The sequence below is a fragment of the Tinamus guttatus genome, unplaced genomic scaffold (genome assembly GCF_059628265.1).
Source record: "Tinamus guttatus ecotype Peru unplaced genomic scaffold, ASM5962826v1 Tinamus_guttatus_pri_ptg000226l, whole genome shotgun sequence".
Taxonomy (NCBI): domain Eukaryota; kingdom Metazoa; phylum Chordata; class Aves; order Tinamiformes; family Tinamidae; genus Tinamus; species Tinamus guttatus.
In genome coordinates this window covers 489,736-501,754 of record NW_028288760.1, presented here as the reverse complement: position 1 = coordinate 501,754, position 12,019 = coordinate 489,736, and the positions used below count along the sequence as shown (strand labels likewise).

Here is a 12,019-nt window from a genome sequence, read left to right as displayed (position 1 = left end):
ACCCCACGCACGGGACTGTGGTTATTTTTCCATTTTACGGAGCAGGCTCCTAGAGGAGCTAGGAAACACACGGCAGATCGTTCACCCCCACTTTGCATGGCTGAGACAGATTGAAGCGGCTACAGCAGCAAGAAATTAATTCATCCAGGCACCCAGAGGGGCAACGAGCTGCGTCCGCAGCTGGAGCTCACACCAGCAGGTATCCCCTGGGAACACTGCTCATCCCACGCTATGCCATAGCCAAGGAGAGAGACACAGAGGGCCCTCACTCACTGTGTCCTGCACCAAACCCAGCGAGGACGCACCAAGCACCCCAGGCACGGCCCTGCTCGCTGCCCAGACGCACCGGTGAGGGCTGCAGCGGTTGCTCTCTGCTGGCCTCATCGCTATCTGCGGTGGGGCTGGGTTTAGTCACCACAAGGCCACGCTGCTCCCACGCTAGCCTTACCTGCAGGGCACGCGCCTGAGCTCCTCGCTGGTCACTCTGCCCAATGCGAGACACCTACCCCTGCTCCCTATGACACAGGGCTCTACAACGCGGGGCTCTGTGACACCACGGGCAGGTCACCAGGCACCCCACTGCTCCCCTCACCACCAGCACAGCACCCACCACAGACTCCTCTTACCTGCCTGCCGAGGGCTTCTCCTCTGCATCGCTACCCCATGGGTGCAGCACCACATCCCTCCACACACAGGACCCTCGGGCACAGGGACACCTGGTCCCATGCATCCCAACAGCTCCCACTCATGGGACCATGGTCTGGCCAGAGCCCTCTCTCCAAACAGATCATCCTGGTGCACCAGAGGCTCAAGGCTGCTGGGTGCAAGGTGGGTGTAGGGACCATTATTAGCAACAGCTGATAGACAGTCCTGCTTCCCCATTGGGGAGAAAACAGGTGGGACTGGGGGCCTGTGATGAGCAAAGCTGATAAATGGCACCGCTCCCACAGAATTAAAGCCTCTGCAAACCAGGGTGTGCAGCCGGGTGCTTGCAAGGCTGGAGAGGAAGAACGGGGGCTGCTTGTGGGGCCAGGGTGGGTGGAAGCGCTGCCAAACTGGGGGGCTCCTAGTGCTGTGTCTGCCTGGGGGGGGCACATCTAACTGTGATATTAATTGAGGGGATCTCAGGGGGTTATTGGGGGTGCCTCAAGCCCAAAACCCAGGAAAAGGGGGTTGTGTAACACTCCCAGTGCAGTGGGTGGGTGGGTGGGAAAGAGTGTTTCACGGCCATAGCGCGACTGGGGGGTGACCCCAAAGAGCCGTGTTGGGGTGCCCCGTTCCAGAGGCCTTTTGAGGGGCAGCTCCGGTGTCCGCAGGGGAGGCGTCGGTGGAGCGCGGGGCGCCGCGTTGCCGCCGCCCTCCTGAGGGGAGCGGGGCCGCCTCGCGCTCCCGAGGCGGGACACCCGCCGCCCCGCGCCTCTCCAACGGGGGCCCCATCGCGGGGCGCGTTGCAAAACCCGCTCCTTCCCTCCGCACCGGCCCCGCCGCGAGGCGCCCGCCGCGCGCCCGGCGGCGTTTGAACGGCACAAAGGACCCGCCGCGCCGCCATTGGCCGCCGCGCCCGCCCGTCACGCCGCCCGCCGCCGCCCCGTTGGCTGCCGGCGCCGCGGGGGGCGGGGCGGGGCCGGCGCGGCGCTATAAAAGGCGGGGGCTGGGCGGGCGCGCGCTCAGAGCCGCCGCTCGCCAGGTACCGGCCGGGGGGCGGAGCCGGGGGCGGAGCCGGGGGCGGGGCGAGGGGCGGGCGCGCGCGCGGGGGCGGTGCGCGCGGGGGGCGGGCGGGCGCGCGCCGCGCTGGTGGCGCTGCCTGCACCGCGCGGAGCAGCGACGAGCGGCAGCGGCGGCAGCAGCAGCAGCAACCGGCGGAGCCGCCGGGGCGCCCGGCGATGCCCGCTCTGCCCCGCGCGCCGGCCGCCCCCTGAAGACACCCCCTCTATTTTTTCCCCCCTCCAGCAACCTCGAGCTGTTTTTTTTTTCCCCCCCTTCCCCTTTCCCTCCCCCTTTTCTTTCCCCCCCTCCTCCCCTACCTTTTCTATCCTTTATTATTTTTTTCTTTGCGACCCTCTCCACCCTCCCCGGCTGGCGTGTGGATGCGGCCCGGGGTGTCTGGCTGCGAGGGTGGCGAGAGCAGATGCTGAGGGGCCGCAGGAGGATGGAGAGCAGCCTCGATGCGCAGAGTTTGATCAGTATTTCCCTGCGGAAGATCCACAGCTCCCGCACGCAGCGAGGCGGCATCAAGCTCCACAAGAACCTGCTCGTCTCCTATGTGCTCCGCAACGCCCGGCAGCTCTACCTGAGCGAGCGCTACGCCGAGCTCTGCCGCCGCCAGCAGCACTACCCCGAGGGCGCCGCGCTGCTCGCCATGCCCGCCGCCTGCCCGCCCGCCGCGCCGCCGGAGCCGCCGCCGCCCGCGCGGCCCGGCGCGGAGCTGCTCGAGGGCCCCGTGTGCGCGGCGCCCGCCGAGCTGCAGCGAGCGCCCTGCAGAGACTCGTGCCCCGCTTTCTACCGGGCCGCCGCTCCCACCGGCAGCAGCAGCAGCAGCGCGGGGCTGCTCTACGCCGCCGGCTGTGACTCGCCGCCGCACTGTAGCAGCCGCACCACCGTGCTGGATTTGGACACTCACGTCGTGACCACGGTGGAGAACGGCTACCTGCACCAGGACTGCTGCTCGCAGTGCCCCTGCTGCTGCCAGCCCGCGCCCGCCTCCCCGCCGCCCGCGCCGGGCGCCAAGCGCAAGTATTACCCGGGGCACGAGGAAGAGGAGGAGGAGGAGGGGGTGGAGGAAGGGGAGCCGGGGGGAGGCGGGGTGGCGGGCGGCCCCCCCTTCGCCCCGTGCACCAAGCGCGCCCGCTTCGAGGAGTACAGCGCCGAGCACCCGCAGGACTCTAACAACATCTCCAACTTGATCTCCATCTTCGGCTCCGGTTTCACGGGGCTCGTGAGCCGGCAGCAGGACTCGGAGCAGCCGCTCAACGGGCAGCTGTGCAGCAAGCAGGCGCTGGCGAGCCTCGGAGCCTGGACTCGCGCCATCGTCGCCTTCTAGGGGGCGCGGGCAGCAGCGGGGGGACCCCCCGGCTCCGGGGGGGGACCCGGAGACAAAGGCGGGAGATGGGGGACGGGGTGGGGGGGGCGCGCTGGGGCGGCGGGGGGGCGCGCAGGGGAGGCGGGGGGGGCAGAGCCACGCTAGTGTTTTATAAATTGTACAATAAAGAAGAAAAAAGCGAAGATGTTGGGACTTTATTTTTGCAGAGATGAGAGAGAAAGGGGAAAAAATAAACACGAAAAATAATAACAAGCGAACAGAGCCCCCGAGCAGCCCCCGTTTAATCCTCTTTGTGGCCGCTCGGGGGGCTCCGCCGCGGGGCCCGGGGCCGGTGCTGGCGGCCGGGGCCACGTGAGAGCCCGGCCCGGTCCCGCCGCTCCCTCCGCTGCTGCTGTTTGGGGGGCCGGAGGGCAGCGAGGCGCCTCTCCCCGCCGCCTTTTGTGCGTTTCTGCAGAGAAACAAACAAAAAAAAACACACGCGAAAACAACAACAACAACAAAAAAGAGGCAGGAATGAAAACATTTCAACTTTGCTCCCCAAAAGAAACGCGCGCGACGCGACTTCTCCCGCCGCCCGTGCCAGGGAAACGCTGCAGGGGGGCGAGAGCCCCCGGGGAGGGGGGGTAAAAGCCGAGTCCCCCCCCCCCCCCCAAGCCTTGGGGTGGGGGCGAGCGCCGCCCCCTGCGCCCCGCTCCGCTCCTGCGGCTGCCGCAGGTAACCGAGAAACGCCCCCCAACCCCCCGTGCTGTGTCGGGTCCCTCACCGGGTCCTCCCCCCCACACTTTTTCTTTTTGTCTTTTTTAAAGTTCAAGTGTTCTGGTTTCAGCCTTCCAAAAAAAAATCATAAAACCAGCATTGTTTGGTCTTGTGAAGAGATCTGTCTCCTGTAGAGTCTTCTGCCCCCCCCCTTTTTTGTTGAAAAAAAGAAAAACCTTTTGTTGTAAAAAGGTGGGTTTTCTGGTCCCCCCCCTCTTGTTTTCCTGCAGCTGCCCACTCCCAACTTCACGGTATCAGCACTATGTGTAACTGAGGATGCTTTGCCAAACGGTCTGGTGGGTTCCCTTCTTCCCGTTTTCTTCCCCCCCTCTTTGTTTGTAAGCCTGTATTTTTGTGCATATGGAATTGTATATCACCGGGTAAAACTGTTCAGATTTGTTTAAATTTATAATCTTAATAAAAAGTCGATTATAAAGTTGCCGTGCCCGCGCTTCTCTTGTCATTGCAGCGCGCGGGAGCCCCTGCGCCCGAGTCGCCGCTCGTTCTAGGACTCGCAGAGCCGCCGTGACCCCCCAAGCCCGGCCGCGACCCCCTCCTCACACCCCCCTCCAAACGCCTTTGTCCGGCCGCCCCGGGCTCCTTTCCCCCGCTTTCCCCCCGTTTTTCCCCCCTAACAAAAGGCTCCGGCTCCGCGGACCCAGGTGGGACGCGGCGGCTCCGGGGGCGGCAGCGACCCCAGCCCGGCCGCTACCTGCGCGTCCCCCGGGCCGCGCCGCTCTGCGCCCCCCGCTGCGCTCGCGAAGTTTATTTTTTCTTATTTTCCCTTTTTTTTTTTTTTTTTTTTTTTTTTTTTTTTATAAGTTGGAGTTTGTTATCACCGCTCTGTGCCACTTGGTGGTGCGTGTTGAGCTTTTTTTTTTTTTTTTTTGGTCTTTTTCCCCCCTTTTCTCCTCCTTTACACCCAATGAATGGAGGCAACGAGCGCTCCTGACCCACCTCCGGGCTGACCTCAGCACGGGGGACTTTTTTTTTTTTTTAAATCCTGTAGAAGGGGAAAAAAAAAAAAAAACCCTCGCAGTTTTTCAGCGCTCGGTGCAAACCCGACAGCTGGTGCCGCTCCTCGCCCCCCGCCCCACACAAACAAGCAACCAACCCCCCCCGCCCCAAGCGCCCCCATCCGCGCATCGCGGGGGAAACGCAGCCCTCCCCTCGCTCCGCAGCAAAAACGCCCCAAAACGCGTTGGGTTTGGGGAGAGAGGGGGGGGCCAGGGGCGCGTTATAGCGAGGCGGCGGCGCCGAGCGCCCGCCAAAGCCGCGGGCCGGGCCGAACCGAGCCGAACCGGGCCCCGCGCGCCCATGGCGCCCCCTAGCGCCCGCCGCAGGGGCCGCAGCGCCCCGACGGGGCCGGGGCTGCGGGGCGAGCGGCGGGAAGGGGGGGACACGCAGCCCTGTGGAGCCTCCCACGCCCTGTGCTCCACGTCCCACTCATCCCCACGGAGCCCCACGCGACCCGGCCAGAACCTCCCCTGCCCACGGGGGCCGCAGCCCCCTCCGCTGCACCCAAGTTCCGTGCAGAGACCAGCATCGCTCTTGCCCTCGCTGAAGGCAGCCCCGCGGGGTGCGGGAGATGGGGACACGCACCCCGGTCCCTGGCGCTATGCGGGAAGATCCCGCAGCTCCACTGAGACCCAGCGGCTCTCACGTCGCGGTTATTTATTTATTTGCAGCCTCCGCTACGTGACATTTCTCTTCTTGCGACGGCAGCCACCCCATCACAGAGTGTCGCTGCTGTGAGCGAGCGGGGCCCGGGAAGCAGCGGCTCATCTGCATATTCATCCGCACCTGATTAATTAATCATGATGGCAGGAGCGTGCAGCCTGGGAGGGAGGTGACAGGGGAGGCTGCACCCCCAGCCCCTTTCCTGCTCCACGGCTCTCCCTGCTCCCAAGTCACCGCTTCCCTCCCTCCAGTCGGTGCTCCCAGACCCAGTGGCACCTGCTAGGGTGAAGGTGCCTCATGGTTAGATGGAAACTGCACGACCATCCCGGCCCTGGCTCGCTCCTGACTGAGACAACTTTAAATTTGGCTGGAGCAAAACCACAGCGTCCCCAAGAGCTGCCACCAGCTCAGTCAAGGGCAAGGGCTGCCCCTTCGGTTAAGGTGTTTTGGGCTCTGCTGTGCAGGGTCAGAATCCCAAAGCGCTGTCGACTTCGAAAGACTCTTTGGAGGCACCTGCATCTCACGGAGGGGCAGGGACAGCCTGAGATTACAGCAAGGTGCCAGGCTGGAGGCACAAGTTCAACACCAAGCTCCAGTGCAGCAGCACCCGCCTGCTCTCCCTGGGGACCTTCAGTGGAAGGAGGGTCAGGAAACGGCCAGGAGGTGCTGGCAGCCCCCTGGCTCCCGCACCAGCCCCAGTGGGTCCCCTCCTGCCATGAGGGACCAGGACAGCCACACAATGGGGAGCCGAGTCCCGCCGGTCCGTGGGCTCCGCTCGGCACCAGCTCCCACCGCTGCTCCCGGAGCGAGGCGGTCGCTGGCCCTGCAGCTCATGGGAGGCCATGGGGAGACCAAACCTTTCCTCGGCTGTATCTAACGAGGGAAGGACAGAGCACTCAGGAACCGGCACCGACGGCAAAGCGGCCGCCTCAGGACTCCTGTCAAGGAGCCAGGAGGGTCTCAGCGTCATAAAGCACGAGAGGCCCAAGCCCGTGTGCCCGGGAGACGACGACGCTGCCTCGTGCTTTGGCGCTCGGCAGTGCCACATGGAAGCAAACACTGCAATAACAGCAGAGCCCGGCCCCCCAGCTGCATTTTCATCCCCAGGGCTGAAGGAGGGGGGAAAAGGAGGTCTCAGGAAGGCCCCCCACCCCAATCCTTCTCTGCCAGAGAACCCAAAAACCCAACTGCCGCATTCCCACCGCTGCAACCCAGCCAAGGCACAACCAGGACAGACTCACCTGCCACCTGGGGTGAGGGACAGAGCTCCCCAAGATGGGTTTGCAGAGACCTCACAGGGCAGGTGCCCCTTCCGTAGCTCCTTGGGGCACTTCCAGGGCCCAGGGAGGGCTGGAGGGGATGTTATCCACACACTGTCTCCAAGGGAAGGGCCTGGCCCCTGCCCCAGGGCAGGGATTGCTGAGTGCCAGCACCTGGGCAGGGTGCAGGGCCGGCTGCCCCGCACCTGCGGGCAGTAACACGCAACGACCACCCTAACCCTGCACCGGCCACTGCCAGGAGACATCCCCTCTCCGTGGGCTGCTCCTATGGGACACGGGATGTCCCCTCCTGCTTGTCCCCTCCTGCTCACCAGTGGCCTGGCCCGGGCAGGAGGCTCGAGGGAGGAATGCAGCGAGGGAGAGAGCACGTCTGCCCAGTCCTGCACAGGCCCCTATGCATCCATAGCTTCTCATTTGGGGAGAATTGGGGTTTTTAAGCTACCAGCAAAGCATTGCTTTTTCCCTCTTCTCCTCTCCAAAACGAGGCTTATGCATGGAAACGTGCAAAGAGCTGCTTTTTCTTCCTCTCTCTCTCTCTTTTCTTTTTCCCCAGGTTTTACAACATGAAAGTGGATGCCGATGTGAATGGAATTTTGAGGCTGGAAGCGGGGAAGGCTCTGCTTTGAAAGGCGCCCGTTCGCTCGCAGCGTCGCCCGTTCTCGAGCTCCCCGGCACCCCCGGCTGCTGCAGCCCCCGCTCTCCCTCCAGCCCGGCGCCGCTCGGGCTTTTGTTTCTCGCGGGCTCCCGGGCGAGCGGAGCCGCCGCCGCCGCCACCGAGCGCCTCCCGGGCGGCCGCTCCTCCTCCCGCAGCCCCGCGCGCAGCCGGGCACGGAGCCGCTCAGATGCTCCGGAGCAGCTCTGCGGACACCCGTCATTGCGGCTGTTTTGGACAGCGATAGCCCCCCGTGCTCGTGGTACGGGATGGCCTGCCCTGCAGGAGACCCCTGCCCGCGCATTTAGGGTACTTATGTATTTAAAATACTTCATGTCTGGGTTTACGCGGCAGGACCCTGCCTTTATCCTTGGTGCCAAGGTGGGAAACTCAGGCCCCCGTTACAATCACAACCAGCGTCTGCAAGAGCAGCAGCAAATTGAACCCACGTCATCCGAATGTGCCCAAAGCACCGGGCAGCCCTCGCGCCTACGTGTAAATCACTGAGACTGTCCCCCAGGGATCATCCCCCTTCTTCCACCTTTGCTATAAAAATTAGTAGGTTTGAGGTATTTTTGAGGAGGCTGGGAGGGCTGTGCTGACAAAGTGCAATGCTTGATGACTTTAACCCCAAATTCTCTGTGACACAGATAGCCGGGCAATTATAAAATACTTCCAAGCTCGCTCCATAAACCCCTTTGCTGTTGCTATTAGTATGCATTAACATTTTATTGGTGTTACAGGATGAAACATCCAGTCTTGCAGCTCCAGTGGGCTTGGGGATTTCCAGCATCCTGCAATATGTATCCGTGCAGAGGAAATTAAAATGTGGATGGATCAGCAAGATACAGTCAAATCCTCCACAGTAATTTGGAGAAGACTAAACTCTGGTGCTAGTGGAGCATATTCCAAGCCATCTAATAGAGAGCTGATGATCTCGGTAACAGCCTCTTTGTAACTTTTATTCTTGCCTACAAGGGAATTTTTTCAAAGCAGATATGTAATACCTAAACTAATATTTTTTAAAACTATATGCTCTGAACACACACACACACACAAAGGAAGACACTTCACAGAACATTCACTTTCAGAGATCAGCTAGTACCCAATAAAAGTATATACCGAATATCTAGCTGGAATTTATCTATAACCACCCCACCAGCCAATTTTATATAGTTCATAGCCATTATAGGACATATTGACTCTTAGAAACGTTGGAATAGTTTGCCCATTTAGCAATAGTGAAGCATATATTTCCCTTAGCACTATTACCATTTTTAGCTGAAGCCGAAATGTTGTTTCTACATTAAGGCTGGGAAGTGCAGTGCTGGCGAACCTCATTAATTCCGTGTACATGAAGCGGCCCAAAGCTATGCAGCCTTTCCCCAAATTGGGCTTCAGCTCTGTAGACCTCACGGTCTCCAGCAAGGCAGTTTCCACACATAAAATTGGGAGGAATTCATGTAAAAATAGATAATTTGGGTCTCTTGTGCTGTACAGTCTGCTTGGGTTTATTTCTCCCAGGTGTCTTAGAAACACAAGGGCTGGTAAGGAGCTGCCATTTGGGTTTCTCGCCTTCCTCCATTTATGGACTCAGCAAATCCTTGAGCGCATCCTTAATCTGTTTTTATAAAGGGAAGGGAGCACTCGCCCAGCAGGACTTAAAATCACACTTAAGTGCCCCGCAGAACTGAGGCCCCGCTCCGCAGCTCCCCGGCCTCACGGGCATGGAGCATCCCAAGCTGCCACGAGGGATCGGGATGTTATTTATTATCCGCGTTACAGTTGGAACTGGGAACACGGGCAGTGACTAGTTCCAGTTTTAGCAACAACTGTATTTACACGCTGGGTACAGCCGGCTGCTGTGGACATTCCCAAGCCCGGGCTTTTTATAGCAACCCAAAGCACCTACTCCACCCCCTCCAAAGCCTCCCCTGCCCTCGGGGCCCTCTCAGCATCGGGCTCCTCACAGCAAGAGCAGCTCCAAGCTGAGGACACGGCTGCCGTGGTGCAGCCTAAACCCCACCGGGGTTGGATTCAGCCCCTCGCTGAATTTAGCTTGTTCTAGGGTGGTTTTTTAATGAGGTTGCAGCAAAGGCAAGAGTGGTCTCGGGCCGCTCGAGGAGTTTGTCCTGATGTCAGTGGGACAAGGGCTGAGCCTTCCTCTGCCAAAGGGGAGGCTGTATCTGTCACAGGAAAGGTCTGAGCTCTCTCCTCTGTGCTCTTATAGAATCGTTATGGTTGGAAAAGACCTTCGAGATCCTCGAGTGCAACTGTAAGCCCTTCAACACCATCCTGCTAAACCATGTCCCCAAGTGCCTCATCTGCACAGACAGGGAAAACCATCATGTTTACATGAAATGAGCTCTGAAAGTGCTGCCACATTCTGCATCTCAGTCTGGACAGCCCTTCCTCAGAGCGGCGATGGGACCCCCTGTGCTTCTTGGCTTGCAAGACTCACGTGGTGCGTTCCCAGGGGAGATTTTGGCTCTGTTATCGGTTCTGTCGAGTCCATCTGAAGGCAGCAAGTCAACGTAGTTGGAGAAACCCAGGGCCACCTCTGCCGTTGCTGTCACCACTCCCAGGGCTCAGTGTGCCCTTCCCATGGCTGCTGAGCCCTACCCTCTTCCAAGCTTTTTGCCACCTCTTCCGAGTTTCCAGATGGATCAGGCCCAGTTTTGGGCTTTCTGAAGCAGCCAGGTTCTGCCAGCCCCAGGGCTATCGTGTGATTCAACACCAAGGTCCTTGGGTATGAAATGTCTCTTTACCCTGGAAAGTGCCACCTAGGATCTCGCTGCTCAGCAAACCCTGGTCCTGCAGCAGGGCCGTCTTCGTCTACTTGATAGCAGGAACCCAGCGCTGCATAACGGCAATCAGCCACCTGCCAGGGACAAGTTAACCCCGCAACGAGGGCATGAAACGCTTCTGGTTTCTCTTCCTTTGCTCCTATCGCTGCCCAAGGCTGCTTCTCTTACCTCTTACTTCGTTTATCGCTCACTATCACGAATGATCCTTTATGAGGAAGGGCCACAAGGAGAGAGACAGGAAGGCTGAGGGCAACTTGCAACAAGGGAGCACCTGCCAGGCCCTCTCAGCACCACCCAAAGTGTCTGCAACCCCTGAATCCAGGTTGGAAAACAGGCCGGGAGGGAGGACGGTGGGACCCCGGACTACACCGGGCTGCTTCCCCTTCGCTAGTGCGTCACCCTCGCCAAGGGACACCCTCGAGACAAACACAAGCACCTTTGTACTAGCATTTGTTAGACACGTCTGCTAGCTCCTGAGATCATGGTACCATTTTCAGTATAAATCCAACAGAACTGCTCAGCTAAACTAGTGCTGGGAGTCCTGCGTCAGCAGAGCAGGAAAAACAACCGAAAAACAGGAGGGTTCCAGCTCCCCCTTGCCCCAGGAGCAAGGCTCAGACACCTCTTGGTTTTGAGTGTCTGCTCTTTAAGAGACATTCGCTGGCCGAGGAGCTGGATTTGGACATCACCCACCTGCCAGGTCCAAGGTGCGAGAGAGGGCGATTGGACAACCCAAAGAAATGAAATAAATAAAATATCATATGTCAGAGAGACCTAACAAGGGCACAAAGACAGTCTGAACATACTCACTTCATGCAGTTAAATAACAAGTCAATTTTGGTGCAAGCAAAAGATCAACCAACATGGTAAATGCGTCGAGAAAGTCTCTTCTCAGCTCCCCAGGAGCCCCAAAGTGGGAGCAAAATGCAGTCCAAGAGAGACCAACACAGTCACCGGTGCAAAACACAGAGATTTTAATTAAAACCACAATGTCGGAGGTGGGGGAGCGCTGCTTGAGACACGGAGCAGCCCTGGGCGCTGCTCCACGCGCGGAGAGGAGCGGAGCCCCGCGGGGCTGGGAGCCGAGGGACACGAGCAGCCAACGGCCCCGCTACAGGGGTGACACGAACCAAAGAATTAACTGCTTCAGGCCCAGAAATGCCTCGTGGGACAAACGTGCAGACTCGGGCAAGCAAAAACACGGAGCTCCATGCGATCCTCCTGCCCACCAACTCCAGGTCCCAAGGGACACAGGCTCCCCCAGGGCAGCTGCAGTGGAAGGAGACACCAAACACCTCCCTACCCTCTTCCAGGGCTCTGCTTCCCAGTCGCAGTGTCCCTCCCAGCACCGAGACTGCTAACGTCAACATTTCCATCCACCTTCTTTGGCAGAAGCCAAATTTCCACAAAATTACTGGGAGAGACGTGTTCAACCCCCAGGGCAGCTCCGAGAAACCATAAGCTTGGGCTCAGCCCGTGCTGGCCAGAGGCTGCGCAGACCTTTGCAGCCTGGTGGCACCTGGTAAAAGCCACCAGCAGAGAGAGGGGACACAGACGGAGAAGCCCCAGTTCCCTCATCGCTGCTCCAGCAGAAACAGACTCCTCTGATCCCAACGTGCAGCAACGCACCCAGCGTGGATTTATTTGCAAAGCCGAGTTGACGCACACATCCCATTAACGACTTAGGGATAAAGACCTGCATCTCCTTCCCTTCCATTTAAAACGCAGCTCTATGAAGCTGGTTTAGGTAGAAAGATCCTTGCCACCGTCCCACGGAGACGACAGGCAGCCCAGGGCCAAGCAA

The 12,019-nt window shown here is 59.8% G+C and overlaps 1 protein-coding gene across 1 annotated transcript; it reads left to right on the top strand.

Annotated features, from left to right (window-relative positions):
* Window positions 1–1,825: 1,825 nt before the first annotated feature.
* Window positions 1,826–3,222, top strand: IER5L (immediate early response 5 like). Its single transcript, XM_088525233.1, has one exon. It carries the CDS (start codon window positions 2,129–2,131, stop codon window positions 3,038–3,040), a length of 912 nt encoding a protein of 303 aa, XP_088381359.1. The 5' UTR covers window positions 1,826–2,128; the 3' UTR covers window positions 3,041–3,222.
* The last annotated feature ends 8,797 nt before the right edge of the window (window positions 3,223–12,019 follow it).